The sequence below is a fragment of the Oryzias latipes genome, chromosome 16 (genome assembly GCF_053564925.1).
Source record: "Oryzias latipes strain Hd-rR chromosome 16, Olatipes_Hd-rR_3.1".
NCBI lineage: Eukaryota > Metazoa > Chordata > Actinopteri > Beloniformes > Adrianichthyidae > Oryzias > Oryzias latipes.
The window spans coordinates 24,868,282-24,893,538 of record NC_136252.1 but is presented as its reverse complement, the minus strand read 5'-3'; the positions used below and the strand labels follow the sequence as shown (position 1 = coordinate 24,893,538).

The window sequence follows — 25,257 nt, the reverse complement described above, 5'->3', positions numbered from 1 at the left end:
ATGTTGTTCTTCAAAATACCAGCAATATTAAAGATGAATCAAAATATATGCACATATTTCCATAAATCCAGTTTGCTGAAATTTGATAGCTTTAAGATGGTGAATCCAGTTTTCTATTGTTTTTCCTGGAATAAGAGTCAGTTTTAGTCAAATGTCAATCTTAATATAAAACAAAGTAACAGATTATTTACAGATTAGTGACTGTGTCAGAGAAAATAGTATGAAGCATAACTAAGAGGTGGAATGATGAGGTTATGTGACAATTGTCATTGAGGAGTGGGCAAACTATTTTGGAATAAATTTAAGTTATGAAGGAGACACATTTTGCAAAAATTACAAAAGTCTATGATTTTTTTATGTTATTTTATTTTGTCTATCATCAAAAAAAAAAGTTTACTTTTTGCGCATAAAAACAAATGCACAAATGGCACAAAGTTCATCTAGTAGTTCTGCATTTTTTATTTCTGCCGTTATGGATCACAGGGCTTCTTGGATGCTTTTAACAATTTTTACATGTAGATAGAAACATAGATAACAGCTGAGGTGATTTCTTTCCTTTTACCAAAAGCTTTATTCTCTGAGAACTCAGAGCAAATCTGCACAGTGCTGAGTTTCAAAGAATGCTGCAACTTCTCAATTGATGAACTGCATGCTTTTCTTTCTTTTGCCGCCAGGTGGCGGTGCTTAGCTAGAACTTCAACATGCAATATCCAGATTTGGCTGGGCTCAAACATATCCTGACTGATGAGGAGTAAAAAATCTTAAGGAATGAGTTAATGAAAGTACAAGTTCCTGTTTTAGTCTGCTTGAAATTGAATAAAGTGAATATATTTGCATTTTTCTGGTAATAATTATGGGACAAACTTACAGATGAACAGTACTGTGGAGTACAGTACATCAGCAATTATTGGAAGTGCTGAGGTCAGGTGGCACATTTGATGCTGCATTGCAGACCATACTTGATCCAATATAGTCGAATAATTGTCAAGTACAGCAAAAGAGCAAAAACAACATTTAACATTTTTACCAGTTTGACTTCATAGTTTGACTTTTCAGTATAAAACACAACAGATCCTTGTTTAAGTTTTTTTTTTCTGTTTTTTGGACACATAGCACATTAAAACTGTTTTAAACCCCTGCACATTTAATTGCTGTACACTAGACATTTTACAAATGAAACTCAAGCCATCTTTGGTGTTTATTTCTCTTTCTTTTTCCTGAAAGCTACTCCTGGTTAAAGTCTGAAGTGGGAAAAATGGAGCATTTGCAAAAGCAAAAGCCTGAGGAATATCTAAGAAGTCAATACAATTGATGGATGGATTTATTTAAAATCCTTTTCACCAAAGTATTATGTGTAAACTTAAAAAACAGCACAATTGGATCTTTTAACATTTTTAATTGGGGTCTTATCTCATGTCCTGTTGCTGCCAGTTTCAAAATGTCTGTATGCTGTTAGAGATAAACTTATTTTCAGCTGTTTCAAGTTTTGTCAGTCTAAGCAACTTCATAAGCCAAAAAAATGCACACTGATGTCGTACCTGAATCCCCCCCAGAATCGAAACCTTTTCAAACTCACTCAGTCCGTTGTTTCAGTTGGCTGTAAGTTTAAAAATACCATGACTGCAGTTTACTAAAGTTTTGTAGTTAAACTTGCTTTATCTTTCCTAGTCTTATCTGATTAACCCATTTATCGACATTCAAAGTAATGTACCGGTAAGTGCAGTGTTTTGACGACATATTGGTTCACCATTTTAGCTCAACTTGAGCATGTTTTTAAATTATAATTTTAGTGTCAAGCCCTGGAAAAACCTGTCTTTGGTAGGAAACACGTGATTCCTCTGTTGAGTCCGGCTTTGACCTTGAACCTGAAGGTCAAATACGTTTTGCATTTTTATTGACAACAAAAACCAAACATTTAGAAAAACGTGACAAATTATTTGTATATTTTTTACTATTTCGGTGTAAAGGAAGTTTTTCTTTTTATAATAATAAAAGAAGTGCCGAAGTCAGTAATTCAAAATCTTCATGTTCTAGTGGCTAAAACACAGAAAACATTCATGTCCACAGTTCCATAAAGACCACACGGATTGAAATACAGCATTTAAAGACATGGGAGCTCAGACAGAGCTGTGACGATGACTGTCTTTTGTGGTGATCTTCACTTCAGTCAGATTCCATCTGGAATATTGTAGTTTCAACCTCACAGAGCTTGACTCTGTATGTCCAGAGCCCTGACATCTGTTATCTCTTTGATGCTTGCTTGTTTGGAGGTAGTTGCAAATTCCATTGGTTGATAATGAGCTAATAAAAGGAAAACTGTGCAGATGAAGTCCTTGGAGAGTAGTTTGAATGAAGGGCGTGGGGCGTTGTGGAGGGTGAAGATCCAAGGCTTTGGTTGGAAGACGGGGAACCTATAAATATATAAATTAATAAATCATTTTATAGTCCATGAAAACTCGTTTATGACTTTGTTTATGATCTCACCATTTTCCATAAAAGTGCTCCCATGTGTTAATACTGACACGCAGTTCTGATCTCTGATCTGCTTGGTCCCTCTCCCCCGCAACACATCTATTATCTGCAGATTTGCAAACCGTAAACAATAAGATATCCAGGTATTTGGGTGAATTTTGCAGCATTGATCTTGCATCTGTTTTATCCAGCCTACAGGGTGTGTGCTTCTTCATGCAGGGTCAGTGGGAGGGGCTGAACTCAGTTTTGATAAGGAAAAAGGTGGAGTTCAGCATGAACAATAAACTTGAACAATAAAGTTATGGCAGGGAGAAGAATAGGGGGGAAAAACATGACACAAAATCCAAGACTACATACTAAACTATCTTGTGTGTCATTAACTGTGGAGAAAGTGCTCCCACCCCCCCAAAGAACCCACACTAGCCTGAGGAGATGTAAATCTCTCTGTAGCTCTGGAACAAACCAGAGACAGCTTTTCTCTCAGTCACTGAGTTGCATGTTGTTACAATGTGCTTACATTTATTTTATACCAGTTAACTGGTATAAAATAACACATTTTAACACATATTCCTCTGGAAATCACTAGTTTTCTGAAATGTTTTGACTGAAACCAGAAAAGGTAGGTACTATGGGACATCGCTGATTGGATGATGACGTTTGTCCATCATTTCAGTCGAAGGTTGTTTGGCATGAAGTCATACTGGATATGTTCTGGACTAATTATAAAACATTTTACAGTATGTGGACAATAAAGACGCATTTCAAAAAACTCAAATGTCATAAATCAAATCTCATCCTCCAACCAGCAATGTCCTATAGTACCTACCTTTTCTGGTTTCATGTCGTATTCCGTTTTTTAAACATTTCATGATTTCTGGAAACTACCGGTACTTATGTTTTCCAAAATGTTCCCGTTTTATTTTCTTTTTCTTTCTTTTTTTCTTTTTTTGGGGGGGGGGGTTGTGTTTTGGTGTCTGGAATTTTGTTGTAATTTCTTAAAGGTATTTTTTTTCTTATTTGTAATTGTGGTTGTGATCTTTAAAATGTTTTAGTGCCAATTTGTTGATGTGATTTGTACTTCAGGGCCACCGTAAATATTGCATCTTCCCCATTTGTCCACTAGAGGGGAAGATACACACACCTTTAAACCTCTTCTTGCTTTAATTTTTTTTTCTTTCTTTTTCTGGAGTTTGAGCATGTAAATCAAATAAATATTTTTATTTTGTTTTATGATTGAGACAGGATTTAGAAAATATGAGCACAATTATCTATTAATGGATCAAGTACAACATACATTATTTTCTTATTGTTCTTACTTTTTTGTTCTTGGCCACCATCACAGGTGTATCATTGTGGTAATTCTTCAGGCTACTGTCAGCTCCGCTTTTAAGTAGAACCCGCACGATGTCTACCTGACCTCGGCCACAGGCCACATGCAGGGCGGTGTTCCCGCTGTATGACTGTCTGTTGACGTCACATCGATTCTGTAACAAAGAAACAGATTTATTTGTGATTCATGCAGAAAACCACAGTAGCAGCAGATGGGTTTTAAAAAGACAACAAATTGTATTCGGATTAAATTAATTTTCTCTTTTATTTGTATAGCCCAAAATCACAACAACAGTCGTCTCAATGGGCTTCGTAAAGTAAAGTAAACATAAAATCATAAGAATCATGAATGCATAGAATTCAATAGGAAAATTCTAAACTGATTTAACTAAACAGACTAAACTAAACTGGGCATTTATTAGAGGAAGGACAACACCTTTGTTCATAGTGGCCATAGCGGGATTTAAAAAGATGACACTTTGGAAAATTTTCTTTGAAGTTTGGACAAAGAGAGAACCAGCCCTATTAGACAGAGCTGAGTCACAGCCCTTCTCTTTTCTCCCTGCCCACACAATCTCATTACCTCAACGAGGAAGTGAACCATGCCAGCATTATTGCTCTCCACGGCATGTACAAGAGGACTCTGGCCACTCTTGATGTCCTGATTGGGAGAAAAAAAAACATCTGAAAATCAAGAATTGAAAACTTTGATAGACTGTAAAATCAAGCTGCAACACGGACTTACCATAGCATTGATGTCAGCTCCAGCATCCAGCAGCATTTTTGCCAAATCCTGATGGCCTTGCTGAACAGCCATGTGCAGGGGGGTTAAACCTGTGAGCATTAAGTAAAGCCTGAGTTCTAGCAAAGCAACTGAACATCAAAGATTCTAATTCTGCATTCCCTGTAGACTATTCTTCTGTCAATACTCATTCTGAGAGCTTTCACACAGATGATGTCTCCTGTTCTGCATGCATATTTGCCAGAGTCACAAAACCGGGACACCATAACTGAAGAAGGAAATGTTTTCATCCCGCACAACCTCAAGACTCTAACCTCTACCTGAACTTTGGTTGAAAAACTATTTCCATGGCAACCTAACAGTTTCATTGTAAAGTAAAAGAAAAACAGAAAGAAAGAAGTGCAGGAATAGAAATCACCCCCTATAGTCATTTTGATTCATTTTAGAATGATATTTGACTAAATAAATGGTCCATACAGATAAAGCTTCTTCACTAGACTCAAAACTTACCCTCAAAGTTTCTAGCCTCCAGGCACGGGGAGGATGAAGATCGAGACAGCAGTGCAGACAGACAGTCCCGCTGGTCATATTCACAGCAGAGATGGAGCGCTGTTTGGCCGTGACGGTCCAAAGCGGAAGGGTCAGCGCCTGCTCCCAGCAGAGCGTCCACTAGAGTAGCCTGCTTTGTTATCACTGCAAGATGAAGAGGAGTCTGCAGAAAGACAACAGCAAAATCTGGGTTCAGGGCCAGAACTCAAACAAATAGGAAATTATTCTCTCAATGCAAAAAAAACCCAAACAACAATAGGGTATACAAACTTTATTATTTTGTGTGACAAATAAAAAAATGAACAGAGACTATCTTTAAAAAATAAATGATTGACAATGGAAATCCCCCCAAATCCTGTTAAAATCTTTCTGTTTGGTTACAATTTAGTTTTCATAGAACCTGCCATCATTTTTGCAGTTTTGTCCTTGGATGTCATATTTTTTGAGGAAAGTGTTTACTGCTTTTAATACAACGGTCACTGTTTTGCAACAAATTCGATTTGCTGTAGGTGTTACGCAGCATTAAAAGCTAACAGAGGCTCAATATCTCATTTGCTTCTTTTCTGACTTCTTAACTGCAAGTTGGCTTGAGCTTGCAAAGTAAATGGAGCAGACAAAACCCAATTGAAGTCTAGACTTTTGAAAACACAACAGCACTTCATTCTTTCCTGTAAGTAAAGTTTTTTTTCTGAAAGAAAATGGCCCCTTCATCTGTAACCAGAACAACGGGTTAGAGATCTAAGATCATTTAAAAAGGAGCTAGGATCCAACTTATCAACTGAACAGACAAGAAAATGTGTTTGGCAGGACCGTCACTATTAGCATTCCTACATGACTTACAGTAAATTTACCATGATGTGAAAAACTTTTACTTGTTTATACTCAGAGGCCTTCACAACGAAGAAAATTGTCCACTGTTCTAACCTGGGAGTGGAATTACTTCAAAAAGGTGGAACTTGTCATCTCTGCAAAGTCAGAAGATCGTCAGGTGTTTCTTTAAAATAAGGTATGGCGAGCAGGATCCCTCTGAATGCAAACGTTCTATCTGGACGAGGTCAGCATGTAAAAGTGGCCATGTGAACAAGCCTCTCATTTGAATCAGGCAATACAGTTCAGTTCAAACGCAGAAGTGACCTGACACAGCTTTTTCAGATGCTATTTAAGTTATAAAAATGATTCAATCGGGAACATACTTCATCTCAAAGTTTCACTTTTGCTATTTTAGTAACTGGAATACAAAGTGTGTTTGTGTGTGTGTGCACGTTGAAGGTTTGTTCCAGTAAAGGGAGTTGAGAAAGAAAAAGGCCCTTAAGCACCAAGAGAACAAAATCCAAGCATTCCTCATTCAGTTTTTCCTTCTGGGTACTCTATGAGTTGCATTTTTGTGTGCTTTAACAATTACAAGATATTCACTTCTGTAAATGTCCTTAGAGTTAAATAACATTATGCAAAAGAGGCCTCACCACTATCTTATTTCTGGGAAATAAAGAGTCCCAAGAGAGTTTCAGCAAACTCTAATCCAGCATTCGATGATTCGATGCTTTGAAGAATCAGGCCCAATGTTGTGCTTCAAGATGGTTTTGTCAGGATTTTGTTCATATTTCAGTTTCAATTTGATTCAAACTGACGTTTGGGCCTCAGATTGGCAGCATTCTGTAAACATAGCAGCACTTCTCTGACATCTGTATCAAAAAACACAGAAGTCTCCTGTACACAAGCCGGTTGAGACAGAAATAGTCATCCTATCAGAGAAAAGGTAACTATAACCAATGACATTTGGATATTATGTATATGAAAATGCATTTGTTCTTTGATAAATAAAAATGTAAATATTTTGTTCAGAGTGCAGTTTCATGGCATGTGCATGTAGAATTACTGGAAAATTAAACAGGAAGCATAGTGGGACGAGCTCCTTGGTTTGTTTAGTTTATTTAAAAAAGTAAATAACAGTTTTACCACCCCAAATTAAGAGTTAAAAACCTGTCTAAAAAAAGAGACCTAAAATAAAATCTTATGGTGAAGTTGGTGCATTTGCTTGTTCTCTTATTCTAATCCAACTTCCTGGAACGCAGTCGATTTTTGCAGGAAGTTTTACAAGAAGTTCTTGTAGGATTAACTTGCCGTGTTTTATTTTTATTTTTTATGACTCACTAACAAAACACCTATCACTATAACAAATCATCCAAATAAGAGTGTTATGGGGTTATAGGAGGTCAGCTGAAGATTTATCGGAATCATCAACCAGCGGGAGGCGGGCAGGGTACCTATGGACAGTTCATTAGTCCATCACATACTACATTTAAAATCACACATCTATGCAGACTGAAATTCACCTGATTAAAGAGGAGGAGTACATTAAGAAAACTAAGGCCTAAGCTCCAACATGAACCAACGTCCAAAGCTGTCAGGTGACAGAGCACACTACCACATAGTTTGTTGCCAGCGGTGAACGTTAGATAACCCTGTCAGATGACTGGAAAAGTTGCAAAAGTTACCAAACTAAGGATTGCAATTCTCAACAGACAGTGGTTTTGGCTTCTCCTGTCTGACAAATGAAATGGATAATGTCAAAGCTTATCAGCAGGAAATTCCATACATTTGAAAAGAAATGTTTTTTTTTTTTACTTCTGCATCACACCCCACTATATAAGTAGAGGAGCCAATTCTAAACTTACTTGGAAATCTGACATGCATCATATATTGATGGAAAAATAATTAGATATCACCCATATCAACGCCTGCATCACTGCCTTATCCAAACAAATCCTCAGCTTTTCCCCTTAAGCCAAGGACACTTCCCAGATAAACCCTCCTTTGTCCTTCAAAACAAACACCTCAGGGCCGGCAAAGTCACGCCAGTGCTTCCTGTAAAGGATTTCAGAATGACTTGACAAAAAAGACAACAAAGATAAGAGGAAGGGAGTGAAGGGGGGAGTTGGTTTGGTGAGACTGTGGAATGAGGAAAAAGCGGAAGGGGCGGGAGGCAGCACAGGGGAAAGACAGTATGAGGAGGGAAAATCCCTACACTTTTCCCTGAGTCTGTCCTCACACACTTGCATTCCTGAGAAATGAGCCGGTCAACATGAATGGGGTAAAAAAGATGGGAAGAGAAAAGACGTAAAAAACAGCCACAGGCTGAAGGCAGTGCTAGACACATTGCAAGAGAGAAGGAAGGCAGCATAAAGAACTCATAGTCTGCAGCAGACGTTGGAGGCTGAAAACCAGTTCTGTTGTGCAAATAAATATCAACCATGAGCTCTTACTTGTTTGCACACATCACACCAGCATTAATCATTTCACATGTGTAGGTTACTGAAATGTTGAAGGATAAACACAGTAAGAGATGTGAAAAAAAAATATTAAAAAAAAGATATCAGAGAGAGAGTGGCTTCCAGACCAGCACGCGCTGGAAGGGAAAGTCCCTGTAAACTACCCTCTGAACCTCAGCGCAAGGTATGTTGAGAAACCGCCTGAAGCAAGACAGGCGGGGAGGGGGGAGGGGGGGGGGTCATGTGACTTCTCGGAACATAGATACTAAAGTACACACACACACAGACGTTTTCTTTGTTCACACAACTTCACACAAGCTCATACAGACAATAAAAGAGATCACATAAAAAAAACACACACACACAACTATTGAACAGTGGCACACTCTCTGTGTGGCAACATTTGCTCAGCGCGGACTACATTTCGCTGCACATGGGAGTTTGTGTGTAGGTGGCCCTGAGGGATTCAGTCACGAAACTCCACCAGTGTACTGTAAGTGCCTCCACCAGCAACGCCGTCAGCTGTCACAACAGCAGCAAATGAAACTATTGATTGTCTTTGCAGGGGTACCATGACCAAAGTGGGAGTATCAAAGAGCAAAGAGGCAAATCACACACAGAGCCCTGCAGAACTGCTCAGTGACAACACTGATAGTAACACTCTGTCAAAACGTTGTACCCAATAAAAACCACAAAAACACAGGATCTGTCATCAATGTTGGAAAATACAACAATTTTTGTTTTTTGTGCATCAGAAGTTAGCCAATGCTGGAAATTGTCCTCAAGGTTTGTTTAGTAAGCTTTATGTTTTGAAAATTAAAAAGTTCCCTGCAGCCTTATTTAGATTAGTGTATTCTTTATTCCTGGTATTCAGTCAAAACCACACAATCTGGTAGGCAAATGATGGTGACGGGACCCGCGTCTGCAAATCTCCCTTTGCTCGTAACTGCAAGTGACAAAAAAATCTGTGCGTGAAGAGACGGTTGGAGTGTGTGTGCAAACGTTCATGTGCATGGCTAAGGCAGTTTACAACAAAAGCCAGGTTGTCAAACCTCTCTGATAAGGAAAATGAGCCACCAGTGATAAATGGCTGCATAATTTCTGGTAAGCGCGCCTGTGGTGGCATGCATGGTGTGAAAAACCCAGGCTTGAGAACAACAACTCTGCACTGTTCAGGTGTTTTCTTTGTGGATAGATTTTAAAAAGCAGCTGGTAGAGAGCAGATAAGGAAGGTAATGAGCTTGAGAGAAGAGAGGGGAGAGCATGTGGAAGTGTTGGAATCAGGCAGGGACTTTGGACAACCCTGGATTGGGAAACACTTAAAAGGAAATCCTTGTGCACATTCCAGTATGCTGCAGTTTAGGTCATATAAGGTTACTAAATCTGAAATGCCTCCCTGCTTGACACTCAGCATTGATGGGTTGGGTTGGGGGTGAAACCACCAAATGGTGTCTGCAGCTCACCGCTCCCCCAGGGGGTGGGTCAAATGTGGAGAGCACATTTCAGACATCTAGGTGTGTGACAGCTAGTGGGACTTTAGAAAATGAAACTTTTAATTTTTTTTTAAATCTGCAAACAGACTAGTTATGCCAGTGACATTGCTTTGAATCTGTTTGTAAATTTATGCCACTCCAGATAGTCAAAACTCCACGTTATTTCCTGACACCTACTACTAATGCAAGGCAGGAACCTGTACAACCCGAGCTTCTGCAATTATGAGATGCATAGACATTAACAGGAGGCATTCCATGCACCTCAATCATCCTTATTTTGAATTTCACAATCTGGTAAACCCTGCACGTTAAGTGTGAAAAATCCCTACTTAAAGGGAAACTGGTTGCTAGAAGAACCATAAACAATATAAAAAACAGAACATGGGAAAGCACGCACAGTCCTTCCCAAAATGCACATTGTTGGAGGTTATGGCAACCACACGTGGAGAAACCAGGAAGGGTGAATTCCTGTGCATGGACCTCAACTGTCATGACTGTAAGAGTGTGAGATAACACAGAAAGCTGCAAAACGGAAACCAATGCTCTTCATGTTTTTCTTTTTTTAACCTTTTTTAACATATCAGCATTATTAGATAGGAAAGGAGAGAAGGGTTTGTGTCTTAGAGATACTTAAAGACCCACTTCAATGAAAAGCATGTTTTTGGTGTTTCTGACATGTTCTTGTTGGATTTTTCTTGTGACAGAGTACATTTGTGAAGAAAATTCAGATTAAAATTGCAATTTCTGCGTATTTCTTTTTTCAAGTTGTTGTGAATCAAGAGCAGGCCAGAAAATTTAGATTGTAAAAGCTTGTAAGTGTGACCTAGAAGCTACTATGTTAAGCCTCAAGCTACCCACTCCATTCCATTCAGATGCATCCACTTGCAGAAAAAAAAGATCCTTGTACATATTTGTTTTCCTCGTCTGAGCTGGCATCTGGCTCAGAAATGTACGACTGGATTGCTACGAAATTAGTCACCATTTTTGTTGCACCACTAATGTTAGGTTGGGGTTGTGAGAGGCTGTAAGCTAGCGAGAGAGAGGGTAAACAAATGGATGATGGGAACTGAGGGTAAGCTTACTTCGTGCCAACAGTTATGCTCTTAACTCAAAAGGCGAATTTCTATGAACTACTGCCGCTCTGCAGAAACTATGTCCTACAAAATCACAGATTGCTAACTATAGAACAGTAGCGGAAGATATCTTTCTATTTTAAAACATTTAAATACCCTTAAAGAATTCAAATCAAGTGTTTAACCATTTAGGTGAAACGTTTTTTCCTGGGGCAAAAAAAAAAAAAAATCTGAGATGTTTCCTTATGTTAAAAAAAGTCACTTTCTGATTTTTTTATCATCTGAGGGTTGAATAAACGGGCTTGCGTGGTCGTGTCGCCTTACAACAAGAAAGCTATATGAATACATCTGTATTTATTTATTGGCTCTGTGTGTTTTTTGTTTGTTTGTTTGTTTAGCAAATAAATATAGAATTAGGGGTTTTCAATTTGAAATTGTGTTGAATCCATGAATAATTGTTTTAATTCAGTATAACCCTTGGGGCACTTCCTTTCCTTGTGTCTGTGGCAGGTATGTAAAGCGTAAATTCTAAAGCTGTAGTTTCACCTGACGAAGATTGTTGTAGATGTCAAGTCCTCTGCGAGCGCACAGCAAAAGGTGGATAAGTTTGCAGACAATGGCGTAGTTTCCCTGCACCACAGCAATATGGAGGGCTCTATGGTGAGAACAAAGACACAAATGCACAATTAGCAAACAAAACACTTATTGCATTCTAAAAAACATTCCAGGCACAAATCCCACTCGCATGAAAAGTATGTTTTGGTTTTTTTAACATGTTATTGTGGCATTTTTCTGATGATGGAGGCAATATATTAGGAAAATGAGGCTCAAAATTGCATTTTTAAGTATTTCTTTATTCAAATGATTGTGAATCAGAACAAGGAACCCTAGTCTCCCAGGTGCCAGTCCTACATGCAGCCAACTGAGCCATCATGTGATTAGTAGAATTTAATTAAGTAGTTGCCAGCTGCTAATTGTTTTGTGTGTCCCTAGTCTAAACATCTATATTCTGTGACATAATTGTGCATTCTCTCTTCCTGTATTGAAATTCTTAAAATGAATATTCAACATAATAAAATCATTAAAGAAAATAAAGTTTAGCCCCAAAAAAAGAGGGGTGTGTGCAAATATACCTCTCTTCTGTCCAAAGATTACAAAGTCAGGTCTAAAACACCATCTATCCATCAGAGGAGGCTCTCAGATTCTATCTGTTTGCTTGGCTACGGATAAAATCCTTTTTAAAATAAATAAATACATAAATCAAGATGGAGGAATTTGGTATATTTTTATGTAAAACATCACTCTGCACATATTGTCCACAGACAATGCACATAACCTTTAAGTAAACTTGAAAGTTCACAAATCCAGAGAAAAGAGTAATTGTCAGAAGTCCAGGAGGGGCTGACTGTCACTCAGCGAGAGTAATCTTTAACTGATTTTACTGACGATTATCCGTCTCTGCTTTGAGTTCTACTGGCAAAGGACGTTTCCATCAGAAAACTAAAGTAATTTTGATTTAATTTGAGTATTACTTGCATTAAAGTATGGCAGATCTTGCATTGTGCCAACTATTGATTTACAATACAAAGTTTTTGTTCAACATTTTAAATATTTATCAATTTATTTGACCTGAATCCAATACTACAGCATCTATAAAATACAATTTCACAGTATTTCACTCATTCCCCTTTGTATTTCAGCATAGCCAGTTGCACTGTGGACCAAACAAGGCCTGGTTGAATATCTGCAGCTGCATATTAATCTAAGATTGACAGACCTGCACGATATGAGGAAAACTCGCGATTTGCGATATTAGTGATCAATATTGCGATGACGATATAACTTGCAATACATGAACAAATAGCAAAACAACCAAAAACATAATTTCCATTTCACTGCAACCGTTTAATTTAAATAAGAGTCAACATAACTTAAATGACCCTCGTCTACATAAGAGGCGAACATCTAACACAACAGGGTTCTATCCGTTCGGTCAACAATGTGAAGGGGTCCATCTGATTGGTCTTGGTGATTTATTTGATTGGTTAAACACTTCAAGCTGCCATAAAATAGTTTTAGCACATTTAAGGTTAGCAGTTATCGCAACGTCTGTTGCAATACGTGTGTTGCACAGCTTGATATCACGACAACGATCAATTTGCGATACATTGTGCAGGCCTGGATCTCTGCATCTGAACTCTGTCTTTCTTACTCTTCTTGCTTGAGCAGGTTTAACGTTTGTTTTAAAATCAGTAGAGACAACGTCGACATGAACATTTTTATCCTACTTGCGCCATGGCTGTACAAGTATGACTCACAGTACATACTGTATATCTTGAACCCTTATCATGACTAAAGGGGAAACCACCACCTGTGGTCTATATGTGAGGCATAAGAACAAACAGAGGCCAGAGTTCAGGACAAGGAAGAGCAGGAAGCTGAGCACAGGGCTGGGCAGGCTGCAGAAACTAGCATATAGGGTTGGGCTTTTTTTAAACTTTTTTTTTTCTCACACCATCAGAACAGGCAACTTCCAGTAAGAGCCAGATTTGTTTTATGTCATTTCCTGTTGTCACTGAAAAGAGACCATTAATGCTCCTCTATCTTGATCTATGAGTTCTGAAATGTTGTTGTAAAGCTGAACAGTTTTCTCACAGGGGCTTTCTTGCAGGTTTGCACAGTCAACTTCCAGTGGAATAGACAGAAACATACAAGCAGTACAATTATGAGACAGGAAATGGTGACATTTCTTCAGAATAACTTTAAAAGCACTAAGGCAACATAATAAAGTCAGAAAATAAGTTCTGAAAGCGATGAATGCATTTGCAGCACTTCCTCCCAGTGCTGTGTTAAACTGTCACTGATCCATTAAAAAAATATCTATATTTTTACTGTACTTATTTTTATTTGAGGTAGAAATGTTCATCATTATTAAATTAAACAAAAAACTGTGTAAAATACAATGTGTTGAATAGAATCATAAACATGACCACTCTAGGGTGAGTTTTTAAAAATTCTCAAAGATGCATGCATGTATTGTTATTGCAAAAAGTAAGCTTAACTTAACAACAGTTGTTAAAAGTAAAACATTGCTTTGTCAGAGCGGATTGGAAGTTTAACTGCAAAAAAAGTAGATGATTAGCTCAGAACGAAAAGCAGAACTTAATATGTCAAAGGAGACACGGTTCTTTCCTCAGATGATCCTTGTTCCTGTAACTGAGCTCACAGCATAAAAAAAGATGAAGACCCTGTTGTGTTTATTAAAAATGACCAAACAAGCACAAGTAATGATCTAAATTCCTTGGAGACCAATGCAGCAATGTCCATGTAAGATTTGAGAAGGACTTTATCACTTTGGCTCCAGTGGACAGTGTTGTAACATGTCCTATTCTGGCTAAGACTGCACTTTTTTTTTTTACAAGTAAACAAATACTAAATCTGAGCTCAACTCCCATTCAAAAACCAAATCTTACCTAGCTGCATGCATATGGACCTGAAGTCATCCTATCTCTCTTGCTACACCTTTTTCTATCTCCATCCATCTCGCTCTCCTTTCTCTAAAGATGAAACTTTACCGTTTCTTGTTCCTGGAAGTGGGGTAGACCACAACCTGAGATAAACCCGGGCAGAGCAGCACTGACGCAGGCTGGAGTACCGTACCTGCTGCATTACAGTCAGCCCAACTGTATGTGTGTATGTGAGACGGCGAGAAAGGAGGTGAAGAGCTAGGACGCCTGAGAAAAAAGGCAGCATGTTTGTGGTATCCTGTTGTGGATGAGGGTGCAGCCAGACCGACTGATCAGAATAAATCTAACACACCAAGTTGTGTGTGAACCAGCTGAGCAGTGAGGCGATAGCTGGTTTTTTTCTCAAGAATAAACAAAAGGGAAGCTGTCAGTCTCTTAACAAGAAATGATGACTTACTCTGCTGAGTGCATCACAAACCACGAGCCAATTTCCAGGACCAATCTTTTTTTTTTTCGTGTGGGAAATAAGTTTCTGCAAACTTGGATGATCATGCTGCTTCTTGAGATTTAGGTCATTGTACTTTTTTATTTAGAACTCTGGATTTTTAGATTAGATAATTCCTGCATACAACAACTAAATAAACACTAGTATTTTCTGACAACATTTTGAACATCAGCCCTGCAGAGGGGATGGTAAAAGGCATGTACTCATACTTTGATAAGGGCCAAAACATTTTTATTGTCGCATACAGCCAAGCACACAAACACTCACGCACTGATGGCAGCTCCACTACATGACGCCAACCTGTAACCACCAGGGGCGATGCGGAGTTCAGTGTCGGGGGGGATTCAGAGGTCAAGCACTCTACCTGTGTTGTTCTGCACACATTTTCCTACCAGGCCTGATACATGTTGGTGTACGATATGCATTTGCTCACAACTTTTATAACCCTTTAATAATAAAGAACTAGCTTCAGTGTTGACATTCTTTCTACTACCGCAACTCTTTTACGCATATACGGTAAATCAGCTGATTTTGTTGTGGAGAAAATCTGCTTTATGCAGTTAATTTGAAAAGCCGCTTTTCCCCGCATCCAAATCAGCTGAATCACATTGATCGCGTAAACAGTTGATGATTTACTTTGTGTCAAAGAGCGTGTTAAAGAGGTTAATGACTCGTGCATTTATGCTGCGTTCAGGGGCTGGTGAAAAGTTGGCTGTGTTAGTGCTTCTTCAATTCCAAGTTGTTTATCTTCAGTTTGTTGAGGTAGAAAAGGGATTTTAGGCCAACTCAAAAAAATGACCCCATAACAGACCTAACTGGAGCAGTTCCTCAAAAGCCCACTGGTGGCCAGCCTGGGAAAGGATCCATTTCCATATGACGCTAATGTTAAAAGTCCCACGATGGAAGTATGCGATGGAGCACCATCCTGCTGCAGAATTTGACCCCTTTCATGGTTGGGAATGCAAGAGGAAGCTAATACTTCTTGATATTTTAGGCTATTGATATTGCCTTCCACCCTGCAAATGTTTGGCACACCCCCCATACTGGATGTAACCCCAGACCATGATTTTTCCGCCACCAAACTTAACTGTTTTCTGGGTGAATCTTGGGTCCATGCGGGCTCCAGTTGGTCTCCTGCAATATTTGCGCCGGCTGTGATGTAATTCAACTGAAGGCTCACCTGAGAAATCCACCTTCTGCCACTTTTCCAGCGCCCATCCTTTTAGCAGGCTGTGGGCCTTGGCAAATGCCACACGTTTTTACAATTGCCTTTTGTTTAGTGCTGGTTTCTGGGCACCGATTCGACCATGGAGGCCATTTTGAGCCAGAATTCTACAAACTGTTCTGGTTGACACAGGGACTTGAGGTAACCAGGCCTGATGGAGCTCTGCTGCAGTGGAAAAGGGGCTGGCCTTGGATTTTCGAACCAACAAACGTTCCTCCCGAGCAGTTGTCTTGCGGGGTCTGCCGGACCTGGGCTTGTCAAAACATCTCCAGTCTCTTCAAATCTTTTTCTTATTCTTTGTACTTGACGCTGAGACACATTGAAGGTGTCAGCCACCTCAGCAGTGGATCTGGTCTTCAGCCTCTTGATAATAATAATAATAATAATAATAAACTTTATTTGTATAGCACCTTTCCAGATAAAAATCACAAAGTGCTTCACAGTACAACACGATAAAACAACAGTAAAACACAGTAAAAACACATGTTAAAAAGAAATTAAGAAAAGGCTATTTTAAAAAGATATGTTTTTAGCTGCTTTTTAAAAGAAAACACTGAGTCCACAGATCTGAGGCTGAGTGGAAGAGAGTTCCAGAGGGATGGGGCCACCGTGGCAAAGGCTCTGTCTCCTTTAGTCTTTAAACGGGTTCTCTTAACAGCCAGCAGACCCTGGTCACATGACCTCAGTGACCTGCTGGGAGTGTATGGCTGCACCAGGTCTTTTATGTAGACTGGTGCTTGGTCATTAAGAGCTCTGTATGTTAAGACCAGGATTTTAAAATGCACTCTGTAGTGAATGGGGAGCCAGTGCAGCTGCATTAACAACGGGGTGATGTGTGAGAACTTGGATGAATTGGTTAAAAGCCTAGCAGCAGCGTTCTGGACAATCTGGAGCCGTTCTAGAGATTTTTTACTTAAACATGTGAAGATGGAGTTGCAATAGTCGAGACGGGAGGATATAAAACTGTGAATGAGCATCTCCATCTCAGAACGGGACACAACTGGACTCAATTTTGCAATGTTTTTTAGATGATAAAAACAAGAGCGAACGAGTGACCCGACATGGGAGTCCAGGGATAAAGCCGGGTCTAAAGTTACACCTAGGTTCCTGACAGAGGGCTTGATAAAAGAAGCAAGTGAGCCGAGCTCATGGATTATCTTGGGGAGACAACTGTCAGGAGCACAAACTAGGACCTCAGTTTTGGCTTCATTGAGTTGGAGAAAGTTGTGATTCATCCAGCTCTTAACTGAGTCCAGACACTTTTGTAAAGTCTGTATTCATAATCAACGCTTTGGTCTCAGGGTGAATCTTAGGCATGTTGTCAGAGGTCAAGTTGCAGTTGATGTGAAGGCCTGGTGTGCTGGGGTTCTTTTTATACACACCCACTAATTGATTGATCAGTAATTGATCACAGGTGAGGGTGTAATCTAGGATTGGGTGCATCATCTGACAAGGCGACAAAACTTTTGTCTTGCCAAAATGTGACCTTTCTCTGTTCATTAAATGATCAATCTTTCTTCAGTGAAGCAATTTTATTTAGTATATTGAACATAATTTGGGAGGGTTTTAGCTTTCATATGAGACATTTCTAAAACCAATGGATTCATTAACAGTGAGGTTATACGTTTTTGTTTCTATAAAATGGATAAGCGACAAGACTTTTGTCAGGGACTGTACAGCCTTGTGAAAGTAAAGTGTTTTATTGTCTATTTATGTATTTCTTCCTTTATTTTTATTTATTTTCTTTTTTTTTTGGGGGGGGGGGGTATGGATACTTGTTGAAGAGAGCAGAACAAACTCCACTCAATGTACTTGACCCACTTCAGGATTCATCCTATGGGTGACGTCAGACAGTATTCGTTCAACATATGAATGTCTATGGCGTCAATTAGAGGACATAAATGTATATTCTTAAAAGGAAAATACTTGATCAAACCTTCAAGATGTAATAAAATGTGAAAGTAGAGATGAATACACGTCAAAGATGTTATTGCTCTGCTTGAAAAACAAGCGGTCAATGTGAATAACAGCATTTCAGCTGACAAGATAAAAAAAAACAAGAAAAGCTCACATGACTTCCATCACATATTGTTTTACACATACTGTTTTACATCATATGGGGGGTTTTTAACATACTAATCAAGTAAAAGGTCATGCTTCCAACATTGACACAACATTCAGACCTGCCAATATCATACATTTAAGCTGTGGTCATAGTCATAATCTGAACAGATCAGACAGAAGAAATGGTTCAGACAGATAGCTGATATTGATGCATTTGCACAAAAAGCAAGCATTGATCTTTATGCAAAAGTCATGTATACGTTTTTAGGTTGATCATTGTTTATAATATAAAATATCTGATGAAAATAGCACACAGATAGGTTTATAGATGGCATCAGATAAACAGTGACTGCGTTTCCATGGCATGGTTAAAGAAATTGATTTGAAACGCCATTCCTTACTCAGTTATTATTGTACGGGTGTGTGATTAGGTGCTGGGAGCCATTTTAGCCGTCTCTCCAAAGAACCAAGAAAGAATTTCACTGACTATGGATATTTAAGGCTCATTTTTTTGGAAGAAAATGAGTCTCCAAGAGTCACTGCAGTTCTTATGACTTCTTAACCTCTGTGGCAAGAATGCCAAACTGACAGATGTCAATTCCTTCAATGAACTATTGCTAAAGTATGACTTTACTTCTGTTTTATTTTTAGTCAGTTACGTACTGAGTTTACACATATTCTTTTTACGTAACATGTTACAAACTCTAAATATCCGAGCTTAATAATGCAACTTGACCTCATTTTCACTATAGCCAGTCTTTGACCTGGACTAGCTCAGTACCGGAGCTTGTGAAAGACCAGGTTCCCCAGACTCACATCTGTGCTTTGTCGATCAAAAGAAAGAACCAACCCTATTTTGGCGTGCTGGAGCAAACTGAAAAGAAAAGAGTGGCACAACATGAAATTCCAAGGTAAAGGGAATTCATAAAGCCAAGAGGCCATTTCAGGAACTGCAGTTGGGGCAATTGTGGGAGAGATGAACTCCAAAGCAAAAGAGTTTAATAATTTTACAATTGAATAGACATTAGGCATTTGTTCAAATTAAACCTTGTGAGAAACACAGAAAGAAACAGTCACTATTTGTTAATCTGTCAGCAGATATAAGATCCTATTGTTGAAATAACTGAAGTAAAAAAATGCTAAATTTCCTAAGTATAAGATTAAAACCCACTGCTACTGCAAGTTGTGTTTTTAATAATAATAATAATAATAGTACATTTTATTTGTTAGGCACCTATCTAGGACCCAGGGTTGCGGTATATAATAGTGAAAATAAAAATAAAAGCAATAAAATGTACAGTAAAATATGCATTTTAAAACAGGCCAGGAATGCCAAGTTAGGGGGGGAAATATGCAAGTTAGAAAAGGTGAGTTTTTAGTTTCTTGGTGAATTGTGAGAGAGAGCCAATGTTTCAGAGGTCAGGAGATAGTGAATTCCAGAGCCCAGGGTCAGAGCAGCTGAATGCTCTGCTCCCCACAGTGACAAGGCGGGCAGTGGGGACATCCAGATGAAGGGAGGACGAGGATCTGAGGGTACGGGTGGGTGTGGCAACATGAACAAGATCTGATTGATATGAGGGGGCAAGTTCGTGGATGGATTTAAAAGTCAGGAGAAGTATTTTGTATGTAATTCTGTGGGTAACCAATAGCCAATGGAGCTGCTGCAGAAACAGGTGTGATGTGTTGGATGGATGGTGTTTGAGAGATAATTCTGGCAGCTGAGTTTTGAACAAACAGTAGCTTTCGTAGAGTTTTTTTGTGGTAAACCAAAAAGAAAGGAGTTGCAGTATTCCAGTCGGGAACTGCAGTGGAATGAGGGCTGAGGGAAAGGCGAAGACGGCGGCAGACCCGGTGATGCTGTTGATGTGTGAAGTGATGGAGAGCGTGCTGTCAAAGATCACACCCAGACTCTTAGCCTAAGGGGAGGGGGAAATGGAGTAGTTTTCAAAGGGAATGGAAAAGTTCTGGATGCTGTTTATAATGGATTTAGTGCCTATCAGGAGAAGTTTGGTTTTATCATTGTTTAGCTTAAGGAAATTTGCAGTAAACCAGGATTTCATCGCAAGAAGGCAGTCGGTGAGGGAAGTGGGAGGAAGATAGGAATTTGGCTTGGTAGAGATGTAGAGCTAAGTGTCATCTGCATAACAATGAAAGTGAATCTTGTATTTAAGGAGAATTTGACCAAGACGGAGAAGGTTTTTGGTATTTTTACCATGTTCTTGAAGCATTTCCTCATAGAGAGCAAATGTGAAGAAAATAAAGATTAATAATGCATTTCTGGGTATTTCTTGATCAAAACTGTTGTAAAAGAGGAGCAGACAAAAAATCAGTTTGAAAAAGCTTGTAGTTGTTTGGTACAAACTACACTATAAAGAGGCCAGAAGATCCCTGCTCTGCTGTATTTTTATTGCATCCACTTGTATGAAAAAATAGATCCATGTATATCTTTGTGTTCCTCATCCGAGTTGGCATCTAGCTCCAAACTGTCCGGCTGGATGGTTCCAATATAGCTCGTCGTTTTTGTTGCACCGCTAATGTTAGGTTGGGGGTGGGAGCGGGTGTAAGCTAACGGGAGAAAGTGTTAACAAAGGGATGATGGGGGAGGAGTGTGGGCTTACTCCACGGCAAACAGTCCCACCCACAACTCAGAGGCGAATTTCTAATGAACTTCTGGCGCTCTGTCCAATCAAGTTTTTTGGTTTTGGCTAAAAATGGCATAATCATAGTTAAAACACCACTGAGAATGCTTTTACAATAGATCAAAAGATGATTTAAAAAGTGTTATTCTTTTATATAAGTCATATCAGCATATTTTATATTGAACTGGACAAAATTTCAATCAACCAGTAACTGAAATAAGCAAATAACTACAAAGAACTGATGTTTGACAGGTGGTAAATTAAAGATGCATAAGAAAGTTATAACCACTGTGATTTATGTGCATATGCTTGCCAAATTCAATTAAAACATCATAAACACACATATATAAATCTATATTATTTCCTATGACATCATAAGGTCAATTTATCATCAATGTTATTGTAAATGTTGCTCTACTGACTGATTGGAAGCTTTAAGGAATCTGTTGGTAAGTTAAGCTGCCTCATCTGCAAATCTCACAAGTGTGTACGTGTGTGTACTTGTGTGACTGCGAGAGAGAGAGAGCAAGAGCGATCAAGGCGATAGAAAGAAAGCGGTAAATGAGGAAGTGGGGAACGGATGTTTGGGTTTTTTGAGCCCATTCATTTAAAAACAGTGAAGAAAAGAGACACACACAGACACCTGAGAATAACCACAATCATGTTATAAACTGAGATCGCACTGGTTTTCCAGAAACTCAGGGGGGCTCATTGACGCAAGAGCTAGCGTGAATACCAACACTTTCATCTTTGCATATACGCATAAACTTAAATATTTTCACATAAGTGAACGGTGCACAGGATAAAAAAAAGGCAAGAGGAGATGCTTTCTCCAGAATTTACAGACTTGAGCTGGAGGCACTCCCCAACTAACCAAAGTCATTATTATATATATTCATAAACTCTATCCTTTGTGCTAAAATTGAAAACTTAGACCACATACTTATAAATGGAGATGCAGTAATATAATCAAATAAAAGGAGATGACTTAACACAAGATCAACAGAGAAGAGAAAAGAAGTATTTATCTGCAATATTTCCGAAAGCAGCTGCGGCATGTCACGGGACTCATGGCTCTGGCAAATGTTGGTCATCACGGGTTTGTTTTGAGTGGATGCAAATCAAGGTGATACTTTCTGAAACTGCAGCTTTAAAGTGTCATCCAATTCTTGGACAGGCTTTGTTCTCTGTCACATGACTGCGTGAGTGGGCTCCCCTGTTCTCTGTGCTGTCAGTTTCTCACTTTACTTAGCGTGTGGGTGGATGCTGATCTTTCACACAGACTAGGTAACCATGCGTTCAAGTTTTCTTATTTGCATTCATGTGCTTTAGAGTACCATTGTCCTGTGGGTGGTACCCTTCCCAGCCCCCCTCTCAAGCAGTCAGAATAAGTCATAAAAACACAACACACAACCCTTTCATCCAAAGGCAAGTTGTTCTCAACAAAGACAGAATATGAACCAAAAGTGAAAAATTAGACCAGATGGACTAGAAGTTACTGACTACGTGAACCTTATATACTAAGTTGAGTCACTGAGAACACAACAAATAAACTGAGGTGATACTCCAAAGATTTCACATCCATATTGAGCAATATCAAAACTTTTATGAGATCAGGTGGTTCTGTGTTTAGACTAGTCTTGATACTGGAAAATGAATCACTGTGCTTTCATCTCAATAATATAATAGTGCATCACCCCCAGAACGTGCTGCATTCACACAGTAGGGAAGGAACATGACTGGAGCATCTTAAGGAGCTAGTGTCACCACACTGCAACATACCACATGACAAGGAGATCAACTTATGAAAGCCAAGGTGAAGACAGTTTCTGTGTCAACATATTCAAGTTAAAGACTCCAATGAAAATTGTGTTTCTGGTGTTTTTAATATATTCTTGTGGCATTTTTTTTCATGATGGATGGCATATAGAAAGAAAACTTAGATTAAGATTGTATTTCTGAGTATTTCTTTTTTCAAATCATATTGAATCAAGAATAGACGAAAAATGTCTTTGGAAAAAGCTTATAACTGTGACATAGAAACTACTATGGCAAGCCACAAGCATGCCACTTGCAGACAAATCGCTCCAATAAATGTGTTCATAATGTCGTTGTCTGAGCTGACATCATGGCACCAGACTGTATGGCTGGATAGCTCTGACATTGCCCGCCATTTTTGTTGCATCGCTAATGTAAGATTGGGGGTGTGTGGAGGCAAGCTAGCGGAAGAGTATGAACACAGGGGTTGATGGGAAATGAAGGTAGGCTCACTCTGTGTCAACAACTCAGAGGCGAATTTCTAATGAACTCCTAGCACTCTGCAGAAACTAAGTCCTAGAATACAAGTTGTTGTATTTTAGCTAAAAACAATGTGATCATAATTAAAAGTCCACTGTGAATGTTTTAAAATAGATCAAAAGGTGACTGAAGCAGGAATTTAAAACATAATATTTATAAATAATTTACTCATTATCGGTAAACCCCAATTGAACACTTATTTAATCATCGATTACTAAATCCATAGTCTATGTCAGCGTCATTAAGTTTTATATCTGACCAAATCTTAACCCAGCTGACAGATGTGAATTTTTTTGCATAACTACATCGAGGAACATGACAATGTACCGGGTATACTACATGCACAAAAAATAAAAGCGCCAAAAAGACGAGGCTAGCGCCAACCACATGTTTGCACTCATATCCAGCATGCAGACCACCCTGATACCTTTCAGACAAACCCGGTTTGTATAAATGTATGCACTGGGTTGTAATCATTATGGAACACAGCAGAAATCTTTGTAGTTTGTTCAATTTCTATGTAAGAACAGTCAGCTTATTTATTCCCTTTCATTTTACTGAGGATGACAATTCTTATCAAGTGCATACGTTGGTTTAAACACAGTAAGGGCATCAGCTACTTGGATGTTTGCCTTAATTTACTGTATGCCACAAAGAGGCGGTAAAACCTCCAGTTAAGTCATTTTAAACAGATCAACATACGTGTCTCCATCTTCATCTTGTTGTGTAGCCAGAGAAATTCTAGCCAGCAAGTCTTCAGGCGGATAAGTGGGTGGGTAGAGCGGCTCTGGGATTGGAGATAGGTAGCAAACTGGATGAACTGGGAGGAAAGGCAAACAGAAAAGAGGAAAAGACACAGTAAACATCCCTATAGGGAATTTTTTTTTTAAATAGGGAAACATGAAAGTGCCGTCTAAGATACACATGTGAGAACACGTAGTATTCAGTTATGAGTTGACCCAGATGCTACTTCTGTCAGGCGATGAGGCTGAGTGAACCCTGCAAAAAGGCTGACTGGACACTTTCTTTGTTGTAGCTGCTGCATCAAACATGACTCTGCTGTATTTGCGGCTGCTTGTGTAGTGACACATTAAGAAAAGTCACAATCTGAAGGGAACTTGTTGCGTTTGCCATTTTCATGATCAAAAGGGTCCACGGTGACATTAATGAAAGGTCACTGCCAAAGCTGGCAGGTCAGAACTGGATCTCTGCTTCTGGAACCAAGTTAAATTTCATGATATTTAAACAACAAAATGTATTCAACAATAGATTGTTTATGACTGATCGACAATCATCATCAACATGATTATTTAATTAAAAAAAAAATCACATGTGTGTATCTTAAATGTCAAGGCAAGCTTACCGCAATTAACAGGTGGCAAAATGCACCATGGATATCTTTCTGGACTGTGTCCTGGCTCTTTGGGAGTTACTGGTGCAACTCCAACCCTGCTTTCCAAACCCTGAGATGGCAGGTTGGTGAGTTCCGTGGGAGATGTGCGGTCAGATTTGACTGTTGGGGTCGGTGGCGGCTCCACGCGCCTTGGCTCCGCTGGAATCGGGCGTTTCCTTAAGGGAAGCCTAGAGGAAGGTGAGTCCGTCGGGCGTTTGCGAGGCGCGCTCCGGCTCTGGGCGTCCGAGCTGCCCGTCCCGGTACTTGCAGGAGGCGATGGGGAGCCGCTCGTCACCCGCGCGTCGCCGACGCAGAGACTGTAGTCCTGATCCTTGGATCCTGCGTTTGTGCGCTGTCGCGCTGATGTTGACAAGTCCAGCGGTGCAGTGGCAGCCAGCTGGTGGTCGCCGTTCATGGTCATCACCACCCTTGTCATCAATAGAAAAAAGTTTCAGATAAGCAACAAAAGAAACTTGTACTAGCGTTAAAAAAGGCGTATTATTTGCAATAGAAAGACGGTCAGTTATGCGCAATTCCCAAATAAAAATTAAAAAAACGGGCACGGATCCGATCACATCATTGTGTCATTTTCATTCAGATAAGCGATCAAATTCACAGACGGATGCAAACGCGGAGAAGCAGCTGATAGTTTGGAGTTCAAACACGCACACGTACACACGCGTATCCCAGCGCACCTAGCGTGCAGCTGCGCCAGCGCTCATCTGATCGAATGAACGCC

The 25,257-nt window shown here is 39.3% G+C and overlaps 1 protein-coding gene across 2 annotated transcripts; it reads right to left on the bottom strand.

The window, feature by feature from the left end:
• Positions 1–439: 439 nt before the first annotated feature.
• Positions 440–25,257, bottom strand: bcl3 (BCL3 transcription coactivator). Of its 2 annotated transcripts, XM_078933598.1 has the most exons (10): positions 25,194–25,257; positions 24,489–24,946; positions 23,828–23,945; positions 11,474–11,582; positions 5,054–5,255; positions 4,547–4,635; positions 4,385–4,462; positions 3,789–3,956; positions 2,485–2,578; positions 440–2,411 (listed from the first exon to the last, which is right to left on the bottom strand). In XM_078933598.1, the coding sequence occupies exons 2-10, from the start codon at positions 24,937–24,939 to the stop codon at positions 2,302–2,304; spliced, it is 1,419 nt and encodes a 472-aa protein (XP_078789724.1). In that variant the 5' UTR covers positions 24,940–24,946; positions 25,194–25,257; the 3' UTR covers positions 440–2,301. The 2 variants fall into 2 exon arrangements, with proteins under 2 accessions (XP_078789724.1, XP_004078290.2); XM_004078242.5 differs by having other exon boundaries at positions 24,489–25,250.

Excerpts from the sequence above, each read along its gene's own strand:
- bcl3 (XM_004078242.5), bottom strand. The coding sequence starts at position 24,954 with ATGACAAGGGTGGTGATGACCATGAACGGCGACCACCAGCTGGCTGCC. Across the intron at positions 11,583-23,827 it reads CAAGATGAAGATGGAGACAC|AGCCCTCCATATTGCTGTGG; the intron begins GTATGTTGATCT and ends TTCTCACCATAG. Across the intron at positions 4,636-5,053 it reads GGAGGCTAGAAACTTTGAGG|GTTTAACCCCCCTGCACATG; the intron begins GTAAGTTTTGAG and ends TAATGCTCACAG.